This window comes from Venturia canescens, chromosome 3 (assembly GCF_019457755.1).
Source record: "Venturia canescens isolate UGA chromosome 3, ASM1945775v1, whole genome shotgun sequence".
Taxonomy (NCBI): Eukaryota; Metazoa; Arthropoda; class Insecta; order Hymenoptera; family Ichneumonidae; genus Venturia; species Venturia canescens.
This window is the reverse complement of record NC_057423.1, coordinates 8370079-8391074: the sequence shown is the minus strand read 5'-3', so window position 1 is coordinate 8391074 and position 20996 is coordinate 8370079. Positions and strand designations below refer to the sequence as shown.

Here is a 20996-nt window from a genome sequence, read left to right as displayed (position 1 = left end):
GATATGGCTGTCGCTCAAAGAAGTAATATCTCCCTCGATTCTTTCTAGCTCTTTCTTTTTCATTTTATCGTTCTTTTCACTTCCTTCTGCGTGTGTAATATATTATTATTGTATACGTCTCGGTATTCAACATCGAATGTGTATATGTCTGTTTCTCGTTCCGCACACACAAGAGTTTCCCCGAGCGAAGAAGAATAAAAAAAACATTCGACAGATGGCAAAGATCATGTTATGATTGAGGGCTCACATTTTATTTTTATTTTTTCATCGTAATTGAAAGGAGAAGAGTACAGAAAGTAACTATAGTTCGGAAAAAAAGAAAGAAGAAAAACAGTACAGTATATAAATCGTAACAAAAGTGTGGCGCAAACGAGCGGTTATAATTAGACTAGAAAATGTTAAACGGGTTAATTCGGAAGATCGTAAAACGTTGAAATCCATGGTTGCAAAGATTAAAAAAAAAAAACAGATTTTATTCGTGCATCGAGCAGCAGAGCAACTGAGGCGAGAGTGAATGTGTGTACGTGAGTGAGAGAGAAAAGACGAGTGTAAGAGAGGAAGAGATAGAATAGTAACATGGCGTTTGTTTCTCTCGTATGTTCCGAAATATCTATTTGGTCAATTAGCTTTCTACACACGCCCTCGTACAATTCGTGCCGAATATAACGTTAATCGACATAAACGGAAAAAAGTAATTCCAATTAGAATTTTGAAAAAGAAAAAAATATTAATCAAATTCCTCATCGACCGTAACCCGCGAGTGTTACGACTTAAATCGTCCCTATACACATTATAACTATCAACCACGTACATGTATATACATATAAACGCGTTGTGTTTAATACTGGCGTGCTTGGTGAGACGAAATCACGAAATTATGAGGCAATATATCGTAAATTGTGACTCTTGGAATGCTATTTGTTTCGTGAGATCGTAACAAAGATAAGAAACAAAAAAAAGAGGAAGGATTCAATACTGAGAAAAGTTTTGGAAAAATGACTTCTCGCAGCTGCACCAAGTCATACAGTCGAAAGGTGAACACTGTTACACCTGGTAGCATTCAGTTCGACAAACTCTTCAGGGAAAACAGCAACAGACCCTCTGCTGCTAAGTCAGCTGGTACCGTCGGAAAATGGGGTATCACATCATTTACATCCATCCGAAGTACCAGTATCAATGGTAACGTTAAATGATGCTTCATACAATTGATACTGTTAATTTTCTATCTCGCTATCATTTTGTCCACTTTTACCATTCTCTCGACTTGACTAAATATTACTCTCAGGTAATATTTATTGCATTTTTATTGCTTCATAACAATTTTTCCATTTGCAATTTTTCCTTCCTTGGTAACACGTTCAGTCACGTGTCATTACTTCTGATAGTCAATTTTTATGGTTGCTTCCAGTATTTGTAACTCAATTTTATTGTTCATGTCTCACAGCCTACTTGTTTCTATGTATTTTCCATAAGTGCTGCTTGACAATGATGTTTGAATGTGTTTGTCCATGTTGAATTTGGTTCATGCTTCAGAGTCGCTGTTAAAGTGATAAAACCGTGTTGATAAGATATATTATAATAAGTTTCAAACAAATCGAGTACATGCTCGAAAGATAAAGCTTGCTAATTTGATAACACAAGTTTTAAAAACAAAAGTTATTGCAACAATGCAAGTTTTATGAAAAATGTCTCCTTGATATATAATCTTGCATGAATAAGAAATATTTTGTTTTTCTATTTAATTGGTTGCTCATTCTATTTCATTTTACGAGGTTTTGATAGAATGTAAAATAATGTGAAAACCATGGAAGATATTAGTGTGAACACTCGGCAAAACGATCAGGTACATTGTGATCGAAAAATATGATTTCAGGAAGAAGAGACGAGATTGTGAAGTCTTTCGGAGCGAAAAGAGCAAAGTTGGACTACGCGAATCAGAACGCACGCGTAACAACGATAACGGATCCGTTTTCGTTTGAGCCAGACCGGGAGACGAAATCGGAGGCTGCACCGGCTGTGATTCCAAAACCGAAGAAATTTTTCAAAAGTCGAAACGCTCCTAGCGTTGCGACGACTGCGGACCAGCCCAAGCTTCAAGATACGTCAGTTTACAAGCAACAAGTACCTGATACCTCGCAGTACGTTCGTTCACGAGGTCAAAAGCAAAACGCTCATTCACAGCAGACGGTTGGTAAGCACCAGCAATCTCTATCAAAGGGAGTGTCTTCTCACGCGACAGCAGCGTCACGAAAGAGCATTAGTGATGCCCCGATACTCGAGAATAGCTCGAGCGAAGCTTCGAATAACCGGGACGACGGTAAACCGCCGATAGTATTGAGAATATGTAAGGGTACAGCGAGATTGCTATGTCCGGACGTTCAAGAAAATTTGGATTCCGAGCCCGAGACATACAGAATAACAACACCGCATTCGAGTCCGTCGAAAATCGAGCTCGATCGTAAAAGCTTCAGTCCTGAGATTGCTTTGAGACAGGACACCAGAACGAGCAACAGTTCGCGCGCCACCTCTCACCACCAGCAACCAATCGTAACGACTGTTTCTATACCACTGGACAATTCTGATATGAGAAGAACGACACGCAGTCGAGCTAAGAACCTCCAACAACTCGACTTAGGGCTCACCTCTTCGTTGTCCTCCTCCTCCTCCTCCTCTTCTTCATCCTCCTCCGTCTCTTTGGTTAATCCTTCAGCATCCCAGCAACAACCGCAAACACCAACGACCTCACCAGCACCCCCGACCACACCGAATTCTCACAGTTCTGGTCTCTCACTGACTCTACGAAAATCCGTTACCGATTCGAATAACACACTCATATCGCATTATGATATTGTAAAGACTGATTGTACCACGAGTTATTCGAGCAAGCCGACGATAGAGCCTCTCATAGGCCGGGATCAACCTCTACCAACAACTACTCAAGAGCTCATCGACATATTGTCCAGCGACGCTGACAATATGATGATCAGAGGAGAAATTTCGACGTTACCGGTTCAACGCGCGGCAACTCCTCAAGAAGCCATCGATAGCGGACCCGACGACGATGCCGTTCAACATTGCTGCATCGATTTACCAAATGCCGAACCAGTCCTCGAGCCAGTACGAGAGATTCCTCCGATCGAACCTCGACAAGAAACCGAGGTGGAGGAGCCCTCAGAAAAGGAAATGCAAGTCGAAGCTCCCGTGATCCCGGCACCCATGGACGTCGAAACCGCCGCTGCGAAAACACTCGTCGATCAGGATTGGTACTCCGGCAGCGACGACGAAAGCGAAGAAGCCGGAGGTCCCGTCGACAATGATCAACCCACCAATGATCCAAATCCCGTAGAGGAAGAATCACAACCTCTCGAAACATTGTCGATGAATCTCGACGCGAAAAAACCAGCGACCAAAAAAGGCAGCATTTTCAAAAGTCGCTCAACCGGTGCTACCAACGGCAACAAAAGACGAGCCTTGTATAAACACAAATGGTGCGAAAGCGACAAAGAATCTGGAACGCCGGAAAGTACCGGAACTGGCAATGCTACACCCAACACCGCCAGTGGATCTCACAGCAACGCTGGTTCCGTTGCTTTCGAAGAAGAATTCGAAGCCTCGCAACTCACCAGAGTCGTTACTTATCCCGAAACCGACATGGATTTCACCGACCAAACTGAAGCTATTACCAGTATAAGATGTGGCAAAAAAGTCAAAGGAGTAAGTTATTAGATTTGAATTCATCCTTGAAGGAGAGCAGCTTTGCTGTTGTTTAAAAACTGAAAATAACTTCGAAAACTATGCCGCTGAATTGCATTTGTATTGATTATTTATCGTTGACATCTGCAGATATTTTCACACATTTTAACAAGTATTTCTAACTAAAAAATCATTTCTATCGTCTGATCATTTTTCGCATAAATATAAACAAATCATTAGAATCGATACACACCATTTTTTTCGAATTTCAATATCAATATTTTGTTTGGAAACAGTTCGAAGATCTGGGATCGCCTTGACCCTGGATAGCGTTATGGGAACTGTTAAATTTATTTTCAAGTACTTTGTAAATAGAAACTTGCAAAGAAAAAAATCGTCATTGCGAATTAAAAAATTCTGGTTGTATAAAAGTTCAATGACATAAAAAACATCTTTTGTTGCGTCATTAATTCCAGCAGCTAAAATGGCGTAGAAAAGATATTTTTTGACGTTTCCTCAACGAAATGTTAAATTATAATTCATTTTTATTTTTCAGTTCTATACCGTCGTTAAAAATGTAAAGAAAGCCCATCAAATACAGGAGAGCGGTGAATTTCAAGAGTTTAACGACGACGTCGAATATATTCTCGATACGTTGCGGGAAAACAATCCAAACGCCACACGTTGCCTTTCGGCCATTAGGCTTGCTAGTAAATGTATGGCTCCAGCCTTCAGAATGCATGTTCGAGCTCACGGTACGGTGGCCAAATTTTTCAAAGCTCTTCACGACGCGACCAAAGATCAGGTGAATTGAAACGAGAGCAACGGAAATGATGCGATATTTAGTTGGAAATAAAAAATTCAGTATTTCACTTTGACAAATTTCTTAGGTTTACCCAGTCTAATGAATCGAGTTTTATTATTTTTTATTTTTTCACGTCTAATCGGATACGTTCATTTGTTTTGTCAGAGCCTCGGATTATGCACAGCGACGGTAATGTTCGTGCTGAGCCAAGACCGTTTGGCGATGGACTTGGACCGTGATTGTTTGGAATTGATGCTGAGTCTTTTGGAGTCCGATGCGAGTCACAAAGACGCATTGGATGATTGTGGGCTAAGTCGCGTCGAACTTTTGAAAAACAAGGAAAAAGTACGACAATTGTGTGCGGATATACAAGCCCAAGGACACGCGAAACACCTGAATCTCGATAATATAACCGTCGGTCAATTGGCTATGGAGACATTGTTGAGTCTGACGTCAAGACGCGCTGGCGAATGGTTCAAGGAGGAATTGCGAGAACTGGGTGGACTCGAACACATTGTCAAAACAATTAAGGATTGTCATCGTCATATTAACGCGAGCGAAGTTACAAGAGCCGGCTGGTCAGAACCGTTGCTCGACAAACTTCGCAAAGTTGATAGGTGCTTGCGCGTACTCGAAAATGTAAGTATACATTCACCCAAAAAACCGTCAGATTCAAGGCCTAAATTATATTTTAGAGCACAAAATACAACATTTTTCATTTCAACTGACTTTTTATTGCGTTTTAGCTTGACAATTCATAAATAAATGGTTTTGTACGTGTATCATGAATTTTTATCTTCTCAATTCAAAACGAAAAACAGCTGTGCACATTTTGGCTTTGTGAATTCAACTACAGTTGATATAGAACATCAAACACAGTTGTCGAATGTCGCGCCACATTGCAAAGTAAAAAACGTAGAATCGAGCGATGTATTTTTATTTTAATACACCGTAATGTTTTTAAGTTTTCGTATTTCCATCGCGAAATTAGTTACGTCAGATTACAACAAAATATGTTTTCGTTTTTTTGCATTATATAAAAATAATTCGAGATTGTCCCAACAATTTTCGTAGCTTTTGTTGTTTATTACTTAAAATATCGTTAAAATCTACGGTAGAAAGTACACACAAGTAATGGCCTTGACTCAAAAAAAGGCGACTCCGTTGCATGCCACGGATTCAAACTATAGCATTATTAAAAATTACAATAGACTGCTATTAAGAAGATATGACGTCTCGCTTTCATGCGTACAACTGATTTATCTTTCAACGGACTACGAATTTGTTATTAACAGGTGACTCACATGAATGAGGAGAACCAAGTTTATTTGTTAAAATACGGAGACGGGATAATGGTCAGTACACTAGCAAGTCTCTATCATCTTTGTGGCCAAGAAATACCGATTTATCCAACGATTGATCCGGCTGACAAAACATCAACCGGAGCTGTCGTTCGAGAATGCCTTTTCGCTATTATTAAAGTTCTCATCAATTTAACGCATCGCTTTAATCGACAATGTAAGTTGAGCTTCAATATGTGTTGATAAAAATCCACTGGAGTGAGAATTCAATGAATTGTTTATCTTATACAGCTTTCGGGAGCAAATCAGTTGGTGCTCAAACGGGCGTCGTTGATTGCAGTCTTAATCTTTTGCTACGATTGCCCGAGTCGTTGCCGGACGAGAAACGGTTCGATCTGATGATGTTGGCTCTGATACTTCTTATTAATCTCGTCGAACAGTGCGACGACAACAAGAAACTTCTCATCGAATCAAAAGCACCGCCTTATCTCGAGAATTTGTTCGACAGTACGTGCATTTTTTTTCATCGTTTATTCTACTCTTATGTTTCATCTTTCAAACTTAATTCACCCGAGTTCTCTTTTCTTTTTACATCAGCTGATGATAGTGGCGTCGAGGCGCTAATAGAACTATTCTACAAACAAGAAGAACTCGCCCGTGCCGAGGAACAGAAAACCGATGCGATTCTTGATGGGAAAAAAGATTCGGAACAAACCGAAACAGTTTCCACAACCACTAAATCGCAAGAAGAGTTCATTGAAGAAACCGTTACCAAATGTAAAATAATTTATCACTAACCTGCATCATCTTTAGAATGAATAACTTAATTTTAAGTAATACTTAAACTGTTACTGATTCATTCATGGATTTTCGTTACAGTGTTACAGAAAGCTGGTCGTCATATGGAACACACATTGATCGGGGCTTACGTCGTACTTCTTCTCGGATATTTAGTGATGGATAACAAGGTAATTTTTTTCACCGAAATTCCTAATAATTACTAAATGAAATTGGTTAGTTATATATGAAAACAGCTTTTTTCTCGATATTTCGTATTCATTTGCAATTTAATACAAATTCGATTCATGAAACTCTAGGAATATGAATCTGCAGTCCGTAGTATGCTGCCTGAAAACAATTTCGGGACAATGGTGACCGTTTTACAAAAATTCTTCAACTTTATGAACCTTACGGCATCGGTAAGTACTTTGATTCGTCAAAAAAAAGCTTTCACGAACAATTTTCTATCAAATTATTCCATCTTCAAATATTTTGCTATTCCAAAATTGCCAAATAATTTTTTCTCACAAATTTTTTCAAATGTTTCGGCTTTCCCAGTATTCCATCTTGAAAAATCAGATCGACATATTTTTGCCTTTTTTTCTCAAACATATTTCATATCCAAACCCAGAATGAAGCGAGTAGCTGCGGTATTGCTGCAACGGACAAGGTGATCAAGTTCCTAAAGTTATCAGATGCCAGAGCTGAAGAAGAGAAAAACGAGCTGCCGCTGCCGGCATTGGAAGAATCGAGTATAATGCTCGACCTCTCGTCGTCTTGATCGCAACTAGATAAATTTACGTACGAGATGCATCCGCGATGAGAAAAGTAAAAAAATCAGACGCGAAAATAGAGAGCCAAAGCTGCACGTGTCCAACAAAAAAGAAAAGGAGATAAAAAAAAGGCGAAATCCCTTCATCGCAGTGTGGACGGACCTGTTTCATAATGAACACATATTTTGATATATATTTATTCATTTACATAATTTATTGCTGTATTTTTTCATTATTATCCCAATTCTCTTTTCCTCCGCCCAAAAAACTCGATGTATTCGCTCTTGATTACAGCAGACACTTTATCAGCATTAAGTTTTTAGTTTGTTACTTAAGTAGTCGTTCGGAATTATAGAAATACTTTTTAGGCGCGGCTGCAAACCAATTAAACCGAAAGTTTTTTCTCTCACAAGTGCCCAATGACACATGATCAATTGAATGCTCGAGTTTAAGCGAGGGGGGGCACTGAAATCGCGTGATATCACGTTTCATTTCAATGTCTTGCAAAAACGAGAATCCTCCTTCTATCCTTTTTATTTCGCATTGTGTCGTAGCCATTTTTTACGTTCATTTTCAAGCACCCCCGTTTTATTTTCTTTCATTATTGACGATAAGATGCTCCGACAAAGAAGGAATATGCCGCATTGTAAATCAGCAAGTCGAAGATGGAAAATAAAGATACAAGGTTCGAGTATAGCCCATTGGTTAATTCGACATAGTGTTTACGCTGTGCAAGTTTATTTTAATATTAAATTTAAAAATTACACTGTAAGCCTTGTAAATGTAAATTTATAAATTATAATTGTACCTTACATATGAAAGAACCATCAATGTCTTGTGAATTTCCATTTCCCAGAAAACTTTATTTTCATTCCTCTCTGCTTTTACTTTTCAACGTAATTTCCAATATTCATTAAAAATCTTATGCAGTCTCCACAGTAAAACTATTCTGTTCAAATCAGCATAATGCATCCAAAGACGTTTTTCTAAGAAATTTCCTGCGTTAAAAGTTTAACCTCGTGGTTCCTTGCTACAATTTCAACCGCTTAACTGTAAACGCGGTTAGAGTGGAATGAAAAATTATGACCAGGCTTTTTGATACGGATTTCGGTCAACAACGGATGCTATTCATAATCAGGGAGGGCCTGAACAGACCATACAATTTACGATTTTCAAAAGTAATTATGATTGTAATTTTTTCCCATAATTTATCAAGGAATAATAGTGGTACATGTTCTTTTTTTTTAAATCATTTTTATTTTAGGATCTCACAATCTTTTGGTATCAAATTTACGCGTTCATCACTAATAAAGATTTTTTTCGATAGAATTTTTTTAACATTTTGAAATGGGTCGTTTTTTCGTCATGCATCAGTGTTTATTTTTCTCGTATGACCAAAAAGCGCATTCTTATAAAAAAAATTAAAGTAAATGATCTTGAATATTTGAAATGTACAACAAAACCATATCATATTGAAACGTAGGAACGAACATAGCAGTGGTGAAAAACTTTGGCCTGCTTGATCAGCGAATGGATATTGCATTCCTTAAACAAATCGCGTCTTTTTGTACAACCTGCTTCAATATTTCAGCAATCATTCGTTTTGATTCCCATCGTGGGCTGTAAAGCATTCTTGATACCGGGTGGGTGACTAGCTCGTCAGTCTTAGGATTTACATGGTAAATCGACTGAAGCATGACATTTGGTTGCTGGGCCGGAAACGTAGGAGATAATATGAAGTGAACGAGAAAATAGAAATCCTGCTCCTCAAGGAGTATTGTGATGCGAGTGAAATCAGTCGCATCGTACTCGACAACATTGCGTCTTTGAAAAAATAACAGTGTTGATACGAAATTCATTCTCTTTTCGTAACAATCTATTATCGAATCAATCTGTAATTGAAAAATGAAATTATTACTTTACTTATTACTTAAACTTGAGGAGTGTTCTTCAAAGTTTTTAAGTATGCAATTTTCCGAAACTTCAACTCAGTGTCTCCGAAAGACTTGGTTTTATTTTTAATCGCAGATGAGAAAATTGAAAAAAGAAAAATCTTTGAATACTCTCTTACCTTGTCTGAAATCATTTTCTTCATATGCGTTACGTAATCCACGACAGATTGATCCCGTGACAACGGCGGTATGCTCAAGTTCGAAAAACCAGCTTTATTGAAAGTTTCTTCCAAGGTTGTGCTCAAATGAAGTAGAGGTATGCCCTTATTCCAATTTTGCTGTTGATAAGTAATGGTCAACATGGCTGCATCGTTCACTGCATTGTGGCTCCGTCCAGGTAATCGCGAAAAATCCATAGCCAGTTGAATCACGAATCTAACTTCATTCGGGGACTCAGCATCTGGTAGGAGAATTATTTCAACATCTTTGGAACATACATCAGCATTGTCGATCAGCGTTGTATACTGCAAATGCAGGTGTTGTTCATTTCTACTCAATAAATCAATCTGAAAATGAAAGCACGTGCATAAATATAATACAATACTGGAAAAATAACAAAAATGATTGAAAGGAGATTTAAATATTTTCATAACAAAAACTGCCTCAGAATTTCTGTACATTTTTTAAATCGCACGTTTGAGAATTATTTCTGAAAAATTTCCTTCCAATATCTTTCTGTATAAAATAAAAAACCAGGGGAGGATTCGTGTCATCAAACAATTGCTGATACTTTAATAATCCAGTATCCCAAAAAGGAATTATTGCGGGACATTTTCCAAATGATAAACTTCAGTGTGTTTGGCTAACTTGAGGCATGAATTTTTGAACTTTGTTCTCTTACAATGTAATGAAAATGAGTTCAGATCAGATATTGATTTTCTAGTGCAGTTAGTAGAACTTTGTTATGTAAATATTTTTTAATTTTTATGTTGTTTTAACCCTTCGAGTACACACTTTTAGCTCAATTCTCATAAGAACACACGGAAAGTTTATGGGCCACTGGATCCCAGGTATACGAGAAGGGTTAACAGCAAAGTTTTAAATAGTAATAATACTAAGATGAATTGATAAATATCAGGGCTTTTGACTATGACTTTGCAATGTATTTCTTTTAAAATAAATTTTTTTTCCGGTCATCCATTTTTTTAAAATTGTTTTTTGACTTACTTGATGCTGTTTATAGCACAAAGTAAGCTCATTCAAAACGCAGAGGAGACTGTCAGGTTTGATAGCTTCCCAATTAGCAAGACTGGGAATATGTGTTTCGATAGTATCACAATCTGGATTAGCAAGAAACAATTCATCATGAAATTCAAAATCAGGTCCCATTTCAGGACAGTTCGAATTGAACAGAACGGTCCATTGTAGCGTGTGTCTCGCATAGGGAATTGCGAAAGTAAAGCGATCTGCTTTTTTTTTACTGGAGCTCGATACACATCTCAGTTCAATAGGTTTCCGAGTAACTCCTGAAAATTATAATAAAAAAAAAGTTGGTTTAACTGTTTACAAGGTACAGAAAGAACGTTGAAATTTGTCTCACCAAAAGTTTGAGTCTCCAAAACCCTTCTGACGAATTTCTCAAACGCTTCGTCAATGTCAGGTAGATTGATTTGGTTTTGATTCAACATTTTTGTAGTCCGTTTACTGTCGTCGTTTAGATTATCACGAATACCCGGACCATGCGTTGACCATTGATGCGATAATTATTAGAATTTGTTGTGTTTCCACTTAAACAAAAAATAACATTATTGCGCTGTCAAGAAGCGATCTAGCCAGGATCTAGAGTCGCGGCAGCGACTCTGAGACAAGTACATTTATAATAAGATATGCTGCCAGAGACTCTTTACCGGAGCGATAGCGTTTTCTAGCCTAACGTCGTTCTGTTACTTTTAGTTATAGTATAAAATGTAAAACAAACGTGCGTGGCGCGCGTTACCAAAGAGAAAAAAGCGGGTTACACAGATTCGCAATTCCAAGAAAGTTTCATGTTTACATATTTGTCCGCTAGTAGCGCTTCTTTACAATCAATCAAGTCCGTTTTCCCTCCGAATCTCACGCAATACCACTCCATTGTGCCATTGCCATTGTGCACCATTGTGTTTGGTCGAGGGTCAAACGCAGCGACGTGTATTTAATAAAATTCTTCTGTCTATACTTTGAATATAGTGGTTTTTTTGTATCTTTTGTCCGTATATTCACCTTCCTTCAATCGTACATTCGATTGTGAACCTTTGATTGGCACACCGTTTGCAATATTTATCAATTTTCTCCGAGAAAGAAACTTGTGACTCCTATTTCCTGAATAATCAGTTTTCTAGGTTATTTGGAAACTATGAGCGTGAATGAGATTGACAGCTCCGCGGGCAATGGCATCGATCGGAGCACGGACAACCCTGATGCATTTGGATATGGAAAGTGAGTTTATGACATTCACGAGGTCAACGACATTTAATATTGATTACTATTTATCTCGCTCGTCAAAATATTTAACCAACAATGATCCAATTCTACTTTACACATTCGATATGTGCATTATGCAAATTTGTGTAAGGAAACGATATTGCCTTTTTTTTACGTCAGTCGTCGAAGCAGAGAGTATTCAAAGCGTCTATTCAAGTAGCAGCAACAGATTGAATAGGCTGGATCGATATAATTTACGATTCTCTTGAGGGAATTTTCATGCATCTCAATGATACATTGATTATTATCGTTCAAGATTACAAATAATTTTTGAATTCCAACAAAAACTCCATTCCAAGACTAGCTTGTTTTAGACAAGTTGCTTAAACCAACATTTTCTTAGCCTCTTGAAGATCGATATTTCGTTGGTTTTCCAATAGGCAGTCTGAATAAAAGATTATCATGTTAAAAGTTTTTTCATATGAATTATGCTGACACCTGCCATGGAAAAAAAAAATATTCAATATTTCAAATTTTGCAGAAACAGTGTTAGTCCTTTTGGCGGATCGTTGCAAACAGCGCCAACGGAGCGTTATGCAACGCACTACAGAATGAATCATGCAAAGCGTGGCCTTGCTGTGATATTTAATCATGAATTTTTCACTGTCACCCATTTGAAAGCACGAAGCGGCACAAATGTAGATTGCGAAAATCTAGTCAATACGCTCAAGGATCTCGGATTCGAAGTGAATGATTTTCATAATGCTACCCATAAAGATGTTGTCAAAAATTTAGAGCGAAGTATGTATCATATATGCTCATATCTACAGAAATTTATAAAAACTATTCAGTCCAAAAGTTTATAAATCATTGCTTAACATTCATGTCATGAAATACATATTCCGCAAAAATGATTGAATTATATTTTTCATTCAATAATCAACAATATCTGATGTTCTGTTTAGTTGCTGAAATGGACCATTCCAACCACGATTGTTTAATCGTAGCTGTTTTGAGCCATGGAGAGCTCGGTCTATTGTACGCCCATGACACACCGTACAAAGCAGATACTATCTGGTCTCACTTCACAGCGGACAAGTGTCCGTCTTTGGCTGGCAAACCAAAATTATTTTTTATTCAAGCGTGTCAAGGTGATAAACTTGACGGTGGAACAACGATGAAGGATCGTACGGAAACGGATGGTCCAGGAACGACGTCCTTTCGTATTCCGACTCACGCAGATTTTCTCATCGCATATTCTACCATTCCTGGCTTTTATTCATGGCGCAATACAACACGCGGCTCATGGTTCATGCAAGCTCTGTGTCTTGAGCTGCGTGAAAATGGCACTCGTTATGACATATTGACTCTGCTGACTTTCGTATCGCAACGAGTAGCGATTGACTTTGAATCGAACACTCCTGATAATGCAGCGATGCACCAGCAAAAACAAATTCCTTGTATCACTTCGATGCTTACGCGTTTGGTTAAATTCACTCCACCTCCGAAAAACGGAGATGGTCACGGTGCTGTCTAGAATACTTTTTTCGTTTCCATATTGAGAGGTCGATGCAAAGAACAAACATGAACAAACAACGAAAGACTGGAGCGAGTAGTGGGCAAAATAGAATTTTAGTTGCACCAAATATCGACATTTTTGTTTAGACAATCTCAGTGAAAGTTATCAAACAATAAGAATACCGTATTTCTACAAGTATCAAGTTTTTCATTAAACTTGAACGGTTTCGAATATAGTATAAGATAAAGTACTATGTGAAAACATTTTTCTAATCGAATTTTTACATTTCTGAAAAACAAAATTTCACATTGCAATTATTCCATTTGATTTTGCCGTTGTTGGTTTTGTCGAGAACACAACCGTGCCTAAGAAGAGGATAACCGTGGTAATACCTGCATTTATATATCGCATTTATGAGATTATTGCTCAGTGGATCTACGAAGCGGAGTAATTTTACTCCTGACAACGAATCGTCGTTTTTCTCATTTTGGCGACAGCCTATTTCGATACTTATACATACGACAAATTAGACGTGTAATTTTTTTTTTTTTTATAGATAATTATCCAAGCTTTTGAGGCGTCACTTTGATTCGTGGCGACTTGACAAACTTGAGTAATTATATTTCTATCATTCGTGCTCAATCCCTATACGTATTTTTGAATTTATTTCTATGATCTCTAATGCTTTTTATTGGTGATGATCGATTTTTTTTTTATTTTGGCGCTAATTACGTGAAGTTTGGAGGACTATCAATAGTAACATTAATCTTGTGTTCAATGATTTCTCGATCGCACCATCCATAGTGTTTTTTCCCTCTCAATACATTATTCCAACCGTGAACTCAAAATGGTATGAAAAGTTTTGTATGCCTCAAAAAACATGTCTCACTAAAAAACATTGTGATAAAAATCATGGTCGTCGTAAATCGTAGTCGATAGGACCACGTATCGATAAATGTCTAAATACTACTTTATGAAAATATATATATTGGTAAATGTTCAGAGTGCATTAACCGTTGAAAACTGAATAACTATTTGGGACCAGTTATCCGTTGGTTCGATAAGTCCCAGTGCCCAAGAATGTCACAAAATTTTGTAACTTCTATAGTTTTATAATTTTTTTTTGTACCGCAGTAATAATTCGTAAACGCCAAAATTTTTGGATGCAATTTGTATGCTTTTTATATGAATCAATAAAATATGATGTTCAAGAAAAAGGGAAGGTTCGTGGGATTATTGAAGAAGCTTGGGGGGGAAATATGAAATTGAAATGTTTATTTTTTTAATAACCATTCAAATTTGGTCTTGTATGCAAAGTTATTGTTTTTTTTTATCGTTATTACATATACAAAATAGATACAACAATTACAAATTCTTATAATACTGTTAATGAGGCACTTGACCAGGTATATTATACAACACCAAAGGTTCTCGTCTGCGAGATATTTCTGGAGCCGTGAATGGCCGTGGCTTCGGTCTATCCTTCAACTCAAGAGATATCAAGTTCGTGGGATTCAACGTGACGAGATTCATCGAATCCTGATTTTCCTGTGCGTTGTTCGTCGGTAAAACATCGAGCCCTGCATTATGCAGCGAGTGTTGTGACTTACTCATACGCTCTCCAAGGCTCAGCGGAGCTGTTTTGTTTTTGCAAGGTGCAAGAAACTTTTTTAATGATGTTCTCTTCTTTTTGGGCTCGATTACTGCAATAACATCATCGAATTAGAAAAAATTATGATTTCAATGATTTAATTTTTTTCAGTATGTAATACATACGGTTTTCGTTGCTCGAATTAGGATCACGGCTCTGAGAAATCAAATGAAAAAAAAATCATGAGTCATTTTGTCCTAAGTATTGATTATCGTAATTTTTGTTTTTTTGTAGTACTCGACAATGTAGTTTTTACTTGTGCCAGTAATTCTTGTATCGGTTTGAAAGGATTAGAGCGTATCGATGCTCGCGAAGGCGTCATCGACGTCGCAGACAATTTTCTCTGTACACGAGTGATCAAACCATTTTGCGAATGTTTTATGCGATGATCCAATGTCGCAAAGTTCTTCAGTATCATGTCCAACAGCCATCTGTTTGAAATTAAAATCACAATAAGGTCCACGTGTCGAAATAAAAGGACTTTCGCTTCCAATGACTTTCTTATATTTACTTGTAGCCATTTATGATGCCGAGAGTATCATACATCAATTTTTCTCCGGACAAGACACACGAGCACGTTTCAACCCTGGTTGGGCAACGCATGGTATTGGCCAAGCGTTCCACTTCCATATTTTCCACAATATCCAGTTCATCAAGGGCACCGCTTATATCTTGCTTATTAGCTAATCTGAAAAAAAGAAAATTTTGTGTAATTACTCAAGTTTCTTGAAGAAAAAATGTTTGACAGTGTTTAGTTCACTCATGTCGTTTGATAATTATATAAAACCATGAACAGACAAATTAATTTTAGAAAATGATTACATCTGTGCAATTATGAAAAAGACACACATTGTGCAAAGTGTTAGTCAGCATATGATAATATTAATTCTTTTTTAAAATCTCACAATAATATAGGCTTTCCACTAATATGTTCATGAGCGATTAATTCTCCGAATACAATTTTATTTTCTGTTAGACGTGATATGTCGCTAGCATCCACCACATAAATGAGACCATGTACCTAAAAGTTGTTTCGTTCGTTAATCATTGATGGATACATGTCATTAGAAATGAACCATTGTTAGGAACAGTTTGAAGATTCGATGATATTATCTTAGTCAACAGCTAAAATTCGTTTTTTCATGAACAGAAAAAATTTTTCTTACAAATACCCAAAATTGGCAAAATTTGTTTTAAAATGAGTTTTTTGCTTGTTTTCAAAATCTCTTACATCGTTATAATATTTGGGCCAAATTGATCTAATTTGTGAAGCACCGCCAATATCGTAGACCTTAATGAAACAAGATTTATGTTTCAACGATACTGTATGAAACCCCATTGTTGGTAAAACATTCTGACCAGTATCTGTATAGAGATAAAAATAAACAATAAAATGTTACGAATTTTGCTTGCGGTACACTTATGTCGAAACATCGAAAAATAGCAGAATTATGCTTACCATTGGAAATATGATTCAAGATGGATGTTTTACCAGCATTATCCAGACCTACAACGAGCAACACAACAGTCCTGTTTTAAAACAAAAGCACAAAATAAGAGTCATACATATTAGTCGGTATAGAACAATATTAGAAATAATTATTCCGATATAACAATAATGAGATAAAAAAACAGTGCTCGCCTCGGGGTGTAGCTTTTCCGTCGTAATTTTTTTAACAGAGTCCTCATGCAGTTACCCATGACGATGAATATTTCACGTGGATGTATTTATTATAGAAACCATAGAAACTGTATATTAGACCGATATTTTTTCTGTTTTACTAAAATAATAACCACAATAGTCCGACATGTTCGACGAAGATCTGAAGGTTGTTTCCCTTATCTGAAGGCTCTGAAGCCTCCCTCTAAAGCGTATATTAGTTGTACACTCCGTTGGATTCCTAAAAGCAATTGAGTATAGCGGGTAGCAGAAAAAGATTTCACCCCTGCCATCAATTTTGTCGCTAGCATCGTCCTTGTATGAAACTCCGTAATTCCGAGCGGACAGAAATTGAATGTTTTCGTGAAGATTTACTTCATCTACTTCATTTATTTCAGCTATAATAAGTTTTCCGAAGCAACGAAGTACGAGTAAAATTCGGTTTCATCATTTTTCTGCGAAAAAATTAGCGCGCGTACGGAGCGATTTGCGTCTAATCGAAAAAAAATGCAAAAATTCATTATGATTGCTGTGTGAGTCATATTTTCTGCTTATTATTTTTATAACATATAAATAAAATAATTTATAATGACGAAAAACAAATCGTAAAAATCAAACCTTCGTATGCTGAATGCAATTTTTGACAATGTTGCTGCGGCAATAGAACACTTGTTTAAAAGCTACCATACCAAAACAACTGGGAAATTGAGAACCGTCGATCGTCAATGACATTTGTACAAGGATATTTGAGATTCACTGCTCACCCACCAATTGAGCACATGCTGGTGCTGGCTGCGTATCTGTTTTGAAACATAATATTTCGTATTTGAAAAGAAATATTTTTATTTACGATTAATAATATTATTATTAACACTTCGTTAATATTCTTCCACCATTTTTCGTGTGTCCTTTGAATCATTACTAAAATGGTGAGTACTTAATCGATTCATTAATGCATTCATTCACAGATCGATGTACCATTAAATCACATTTTAGGTTAAGCAAAGTTTAGGTTAACAAAGCGTCGTGAGCGAACTACTCCAATTTTATTTACCACAAAGAGCCTGTTTATTATTTATATCGTTTATTACTCACTCATTAGGACATATCAACCTCCTATTTAGTGAAATAATAGTAAAGGCGCGAATCTACCATTCCCAAGATTTTCATGTACAATTATTGAACAATTGTCCCCTCAGTGTCAGGATTCTGTAGACAATAGTAAGCAAGGCGAAGTGACACAGTGTGTAACACAGTGTTGAATGGTGACTGTGTTTTCCTGTTGTAGTTCAAATGTACTTGAACGACACTGTGTCACTTCGTGTTGCTTTCAGGAAGGCTCCTATTGCAATGCAATGTTATCATGCCACATTATTCATTTAGTGAGTTAAATTTTTTTTCATTTTTGTCAATTTTATCTGTATTTTTTCATAATTTCAAAATAAATACTTATTAAATTGGAATAATTGATTATTGTCATTGTACGTGTTGCAGCCAAAAGGAAAGAGCAAAAAATTTATCGATAAAAAGAATTCGGTAACATTTCATCTGGTCCATCGCTCGCAGCAAGATCCGCTAGCAGCGGATGAAACAGCACCACAGAGAGTGCTCGTACCCGTCGGTGATGCTCAGCAGCACAAGCAAGAAAAGAAACCGGTGGATCTGAAAAAACGCAAAGAAGAACAACAAAAATATGGAATATTTTTTGATGACGAATACGATTATTTACAACATCTCAAGGATGTCAAATCTCTACCTGTTGAATGGGAAAGAGTTGAGAATGCCAATCACAAGGAGAAAGAGAAAGATGTTTCTAAAATTAATCTTCCCTCGTCCGTGTTTGCATCTGAAGTCGAGGAACCAGTGGGATTGCTGAACAAAGCAGCTCCTGTCTCTGGACCAAGATTGGATTATGATCCGGATATTGTCGCGGCTATGGATGATGACTTTGATTATGACAATCCCGATAATATGCTTGAGGACAATTTTTTCGAATTAGCAAACGCCAGAGATGCTTCCTTCGATGAGGAAGATGAATACGGTAAAATATAAAAATCGAATTCAAGACATTATCATCGATATTCTTGTTTCAGTGTTTTATCATAAGATACTTTGCACCCTCACTTTAAGCAGTTCATGAAAATAAATTCTCAGATGCGCGAGAGACTGTGATTTTGCACTCTTAAATACGAGTTATCCCAAAAACGACCTCAAAAAACGTTTTTACCGAAAGTTTTTATCATTTGCATTTTGCAAAAAATCACTTTCGCCTCAGACGAAATCGAATGTTTTATTACTCGTGTAAAAATCAAAGGTATATTCTCATTTATTAGATTCCGAATTGGACGAGGAAGATGACGCATCTGATGTTTCTTCAGGAAACATGGCCCTCTCGGATGAAGAGAGAGACGAAGTCTGCAGTTTAAATGGACCTCAGTACTCTTTCAGAGACGAGGAAACAAAATCACGTTTTACAGAATATTCCATGAGCAGTAGCGTAATAAGGAGAAATGAGCAACTGACGCTTTTAGATGACAAATTTGAAAGGGTCGGTACACAAATGATGATTGCTTCTATGTGGGAAAACTTACAAAAATTAACGATTATTTTTTTTTAGTTGTACGCTGGGTATGATGAAAACGAAATTGGATCTCTCGATTGTGAGGATATTGAGGGTTACGTTGCACCAGATTCAGAAATAATGTTACAGTACGCACAAGAGTTCGAGAATCAGCAAAAAGAGGCGGTAACTATCCTAACATTTTCGCACGAAAGTTATTGAATATTCAGTTAAAGCCATTTCTTAGACGATGCAGTATAGACATTGAAAAGCAACTCGGAAGGCTGCCTCGTTTTTTAAACTCTCAAGCACGGTTCATATGCTCTTAAAGCTGAATGTACCGTTATCTGTACGAAATTTTCGAACGAGTCCCAATCTTATTTGTTCAAATTAGTGACACTTATAAATGCGCATTTACACTACAAAATCGTATAAATTTTTCAGACTGAAAACGTAGCAAAACTGATGAAAGATAGATTGAAAATAATTGAAAGAGAAGAACAGAGTTCCGATGACGAGGATAAACTGGAAGAGCTCACCGTTGACCCACGGGAAAGAGAAAAATGGGATTGCGAAAGCGTATTGAGCACGTACAGCAATATTTATAACCATCCAAAGATTATACCCGAACCAAAGGTACGAATTGAAGAGTTGAAATTTGCCTAGTTGGATCGCAACAAAAATTTTATTTCTTTAATAGCATCGGAAAATCATTCGCAATCTCCAATAAAATTGGTGCTGTAAAAAAATAATGTCTTCCAGCACTCAGTTTGATCAATTTGATTATAAATTATTAGGTTATAGAATTTTATTGCTTTTTTTGGTTAAAAAATATTATTGGTCCAGCTGAAGCAAAATCTTTTTCAGGGTCTCGGAAAGATAAGAATAAATCCCCGGACTGGAATACCTCGCGACGTACTCAACAATCAGCCAGGAAAGTTGACTGCCAAGAGTTTAGCCCAATTAGACCGGCAGAACGATCTTGCCAAGCCTCAAGGTGCACAGTCGATAGCAGAAACGATGAAGTCTACTTTGAGCGTTTTGAGCGTAAGGCCAAAGGATGAAACACCAGACGAACGAAAAGAAAGGAAAAAAGCACTGAAAAATTATAGAAAAGAAAGAAGGCTCGAACGTAAAGCTAATATCCAAGCCTTCAAGGAAGAAAAGAAGAGACAGGAAAAAATTATATTGAATAATGCACAAAACATTCAGGGCAACCGTCTTTTATAAAACTAGAGAGTATATTAATTTATCATCGAATTACCCATACAGTTATTCCTCCACATTTGTGTAAAGAAAATGATTACTATACATAAATTGTCAATATTCTATTATCGTATGTCTCAATATATCTCAATTTTACTGCTTTCCAACACAGAAAAAGAGGAAAAGGTAAAGTTCACACTTGTGTACAGATAATTCACATCTGAGGAGATTCAATGTTTTATTTGAACGTGACTGCACGTAACTTTTGTGATGTTTTTCAGATTTTTTAATTTGACTGATGATTTTTTTTTCTTTTAAATCGTCATTAATTCAAATCAGTCAATAAAAATTTTGTTCATTTATCTTTCATCATGTTCGAATACGATATACGTTATTGCTAAATGTTGAAAATACTTCATCGATTTATCCGTGGCAACGATCATCTCCTTCGACAAAATTTCAACTCTATATCTATTAAAGTGATTACTGTACTGTGCATGCGGGTGAGGTGGTTTTCCAATGGTTTTCGAAATATATAAATATTTGTAGGTACCTTAATTTGTAGTTTCTGATATTTCAATGGAAAAGAAAAATTGGACAAATTTTCTCTCAGAAGTAACTTTTTTTTGAGATGCGAAACTTTCGTCTAGTCGTTTCGAGAATTTTCTAGCAGCAAAATTTGACAGATGATTTTGC

The 20996-nt window shown here is 36.7% G+C and overlaps 5 protein-coding genes across 11 annotated transcripts; 3 read left to right on the top strand and 2 right to left on the bottom strand.

Annotated features, from left to right (window-relative positions):
• Window positions 1-164: 164 nt before the first annotated feature.
• wapl (wings apart-like) lies at window positions 165-8177 on the top strand. Its single transcript, XM_043414834.1, has 10 exons — window positions 165-1179; window positions 1874-3714; window positions 4250-4498; window positions 4664-5137; window positions 5794-6016; window positions 6091-6306; window positions 6397-6576; window positions 6679-6767; window positions 6897-6998; window positions 7211-8177. The coding sequence occupies exons 1-10, from the start codon at window positions 996-998 to the stop codon at window positions 7358-7360; spliced, it is 3708 nt and encodes a 1235-aa protein (XP_043270769.1). The 5' UTR covers window positions 165-995; the 3' UTR covers window positions 7361-8177.
• On the bottom strand, window positions 8069-11314 carry LOC122408194 (BRISC and BRCA1-A complex member 2-like). 4 transcript variants are annotated; one of them, XM_043414841.1, is made up of 5 exons: window positions 11298-11314; window positions 10845-11031; window positions 10472-10770; window positions 9424-9810; window positions 8069-9244 (listed from the first exon to the last, which is right to left on the bottom strand). In XM_043414841.1, exons 2-5 carry the CDS (start codon window positions 10930-10932, stop codon window positions 8876-8878), a joined length of 1143 nt encoding a protein of 380 aa, XP_043270776.1. In that variant the 5' UTR covers window positions 10933-11031; window positions 11298-11314; the 3' UTR covers window positions 8069-8875. The 4 variants fall into 4 exon arrangements, with proteins under 4 accessions (XP_043270776.1, XP_043270774.1, XP_043270775.1 ...); XM_043414839.1 differs by lacking the exon at window positions 11298-11314 and adding an exon at window positions 11152-11285; XM_043414840.1 differs by lacking the exon at window positions 11298-11314 and adding an exon at window positions 11241-11258.
• A 78-nt stretch (window positions 11315-11392) lies between these two features.
• LOC122408198 (caspase-1-like) lies at window positions 11393-14440 on the top strand. Its single transcript, XM_043414848.1, has 3 exons — window positions 11393-11719; window positions 12246-12505; window positions 12670-14440. Exons 1-3 carry the CDS (start codon window positions 11637-11639, stop codon window positions 13239-13241), a joined length of 915 nt encoding a protein of 304 aa, XP_043270783.1. The 5' UTR covers window positions 11393-11636; the 3' UTR covers window positions 13242-14440.
• A 41-nt stretch (window positions 14441-14481) lies between these two features.
• Window positions 14482-17281, bottom strand: LOC122408196 (ADP-ribosylation factor-like protein 13B). Of its 4 annotated transcripts, none has more exons than XM_043414843.1 (9): window positions 17153-17281; window positions 16517-16775; window positions 16334-16404; window positions 16106-16239; window positions 15780-15895; window positions 15386-15562; window positions 15131-15305; window positions 15000-15030; window positions 14482-14926 (listed from the first exon to the last, which is right to left on the bottom strand). In XM_043414843.1, exons 2-9 carry the CDS (start codon window positions 16573-16575, stop codon window positions 14610-14612), a joined length of 1080 nt encoding a protein of 359 aa, XP_043270778.1. In that variant the 5' UTR covers window positions 16576-16775; window positions 17153-17281; the 3' UTR covers window positions 14482-14609. The 4 variants fall into 4 exon arrangements, with proteins under 4 accessions (XP_043270778.1, XP_043270780.1, XP_043270777.1 ...); XM_043414845.1 differs by having other exon boundaries at window positions 16517-17027; window positions 17153-17255; XM_043414842.1 differs by lacking the exon at window positions 17153-17281 and having other exon boundaries at window positions 16517-17139.
• Window positions 17282-17317: 36 nt separating this feature from the next.
• Window positions 17318-20428, top strand: LTV1 (LTV1 ribosome biogenesis factor). Its single transcript, XM_043414836.1, has 6 exons — window positions 17318-17463; window positions 18029-18575; window positions 18868-19082; window positions 19152-19280; window positions 19539-19730; window positions 19962-20428. Exons 1-6 carry the CDS (start codon window positions 17461-17463, stop codon window positions 20322-20324), a joined length of 1449 nt encoding a protein of 482 aa, XP_043270771.1. The 5' UTR covers window positions 17318-17460; the 3' UTR covers window positions 20325-20428.
• The last annotated feature ends 568 nt before the right edge of the window (window positions 20429-20996 follow it).

Excerpts from the sequence above, each read along its gene's own strand:
- wapl (XM_043414834.1), top strand. The coding sequence starts at position 996 with ATGACTTCTCGCAGCTGCACCAAGTCATACAGTCGAAAGGTGAACACT. Across the intron at positions 1,180-1,873 it reads CCGAAGTACCAGTATCAATG|GAAGAAGAGACGAGATTGTG; the intron begins GTAACGTTAAAT and ends ATATGATTTCAG. Across the intron at positions 4,499-4,663 it reads ACGACGCGACCAAAGATCAG|AGCCTCGGATTATGCACAGC; the intron begins GTGAATTGAAAC and ends TTGTTTTGTCAG.
- LOC122408196 (XM_043414843.1), bottom strand. The coding sequence starts at position 16,575 with ATGGGTAACTGCATGAGGACTCTGTTAAAAAAATTACGACGGAAAAGC. Across the intron at positions 16,405-16,516 it reads CGGAAAAGCTACACCCCGAG|GACTGTTGTGTTGCTCGTTG; the intron begins GCGAGCACTGTT and ends GTTTTAAAACAG. Across the intron at positions 14,927-14,999 it reads TAATTCGAGCAACGAAAACC|TAATCGAGCCCAAAAAGAAG; the intron begins GTATGTATTACA and ends ATGTTATTGCAG.
- LTV1 (XM_043414836.1), top strand. Across the intron at positions 18,576-18,867 it reads CGATGAGGAAGATGAATACG|ATTCCGAATTGGACGAGGAA; the intron begins GTAAAATATAAA and ends CTCATTTATTAG. Across the intron at positions 19,731-19,961 it reads AGATTATACCCGAACCAAAG|GGTCTCGGAAAGATAAGAAT; the intron begins GTACGAATTGAA and ends AATCTTTTTCAG.
- LOC122408198 (XM_043414848.1), top strand. The coding sequence starts at position 11,637 with ATGAGCGTGAATGAGATTGACAGCTCCGCGGGCAATGGCATCGATCGG. Across the intron at positions 11,720-12,245 it reads GATGCATTTGGATATGGAAA|AAACAGTGTTAGTCCTTTTG; the intron begins GTGAGTTTATGA and ends CAAATTTTGCAG. Across the intron at positions 12,506-12,669 it reads TGTCAAAAATTTAGAGCGAA|TTGCTGAAATGGACCATTCC; the intron begins GTATGTATCATA and ends TGTTCTGTTTAG.
- LOC122408194 (XM_043414841.1), bottom strand. The coding sequence starts at position 10,932 with ATGTTGAATCAAAACCAAATCAATCTACCTGACATTGACGAAGCGTTT. Across the intron at positions 9,811-10,471 it reads TGTGCTATAAACAGCATCAA|ATTGATTTATTGAGTAGAAA; the intron begins GTAAGTCAAAAA and ends TTTCATTTTCAG. Across the intron at positions 9,245-9,423 it reads AGAAAATGATTTCAGACAAG|ATTGATTCGATAATAGATTG; the intron begins GTAAGAGAGTAT and ends TTTCAATTACAG.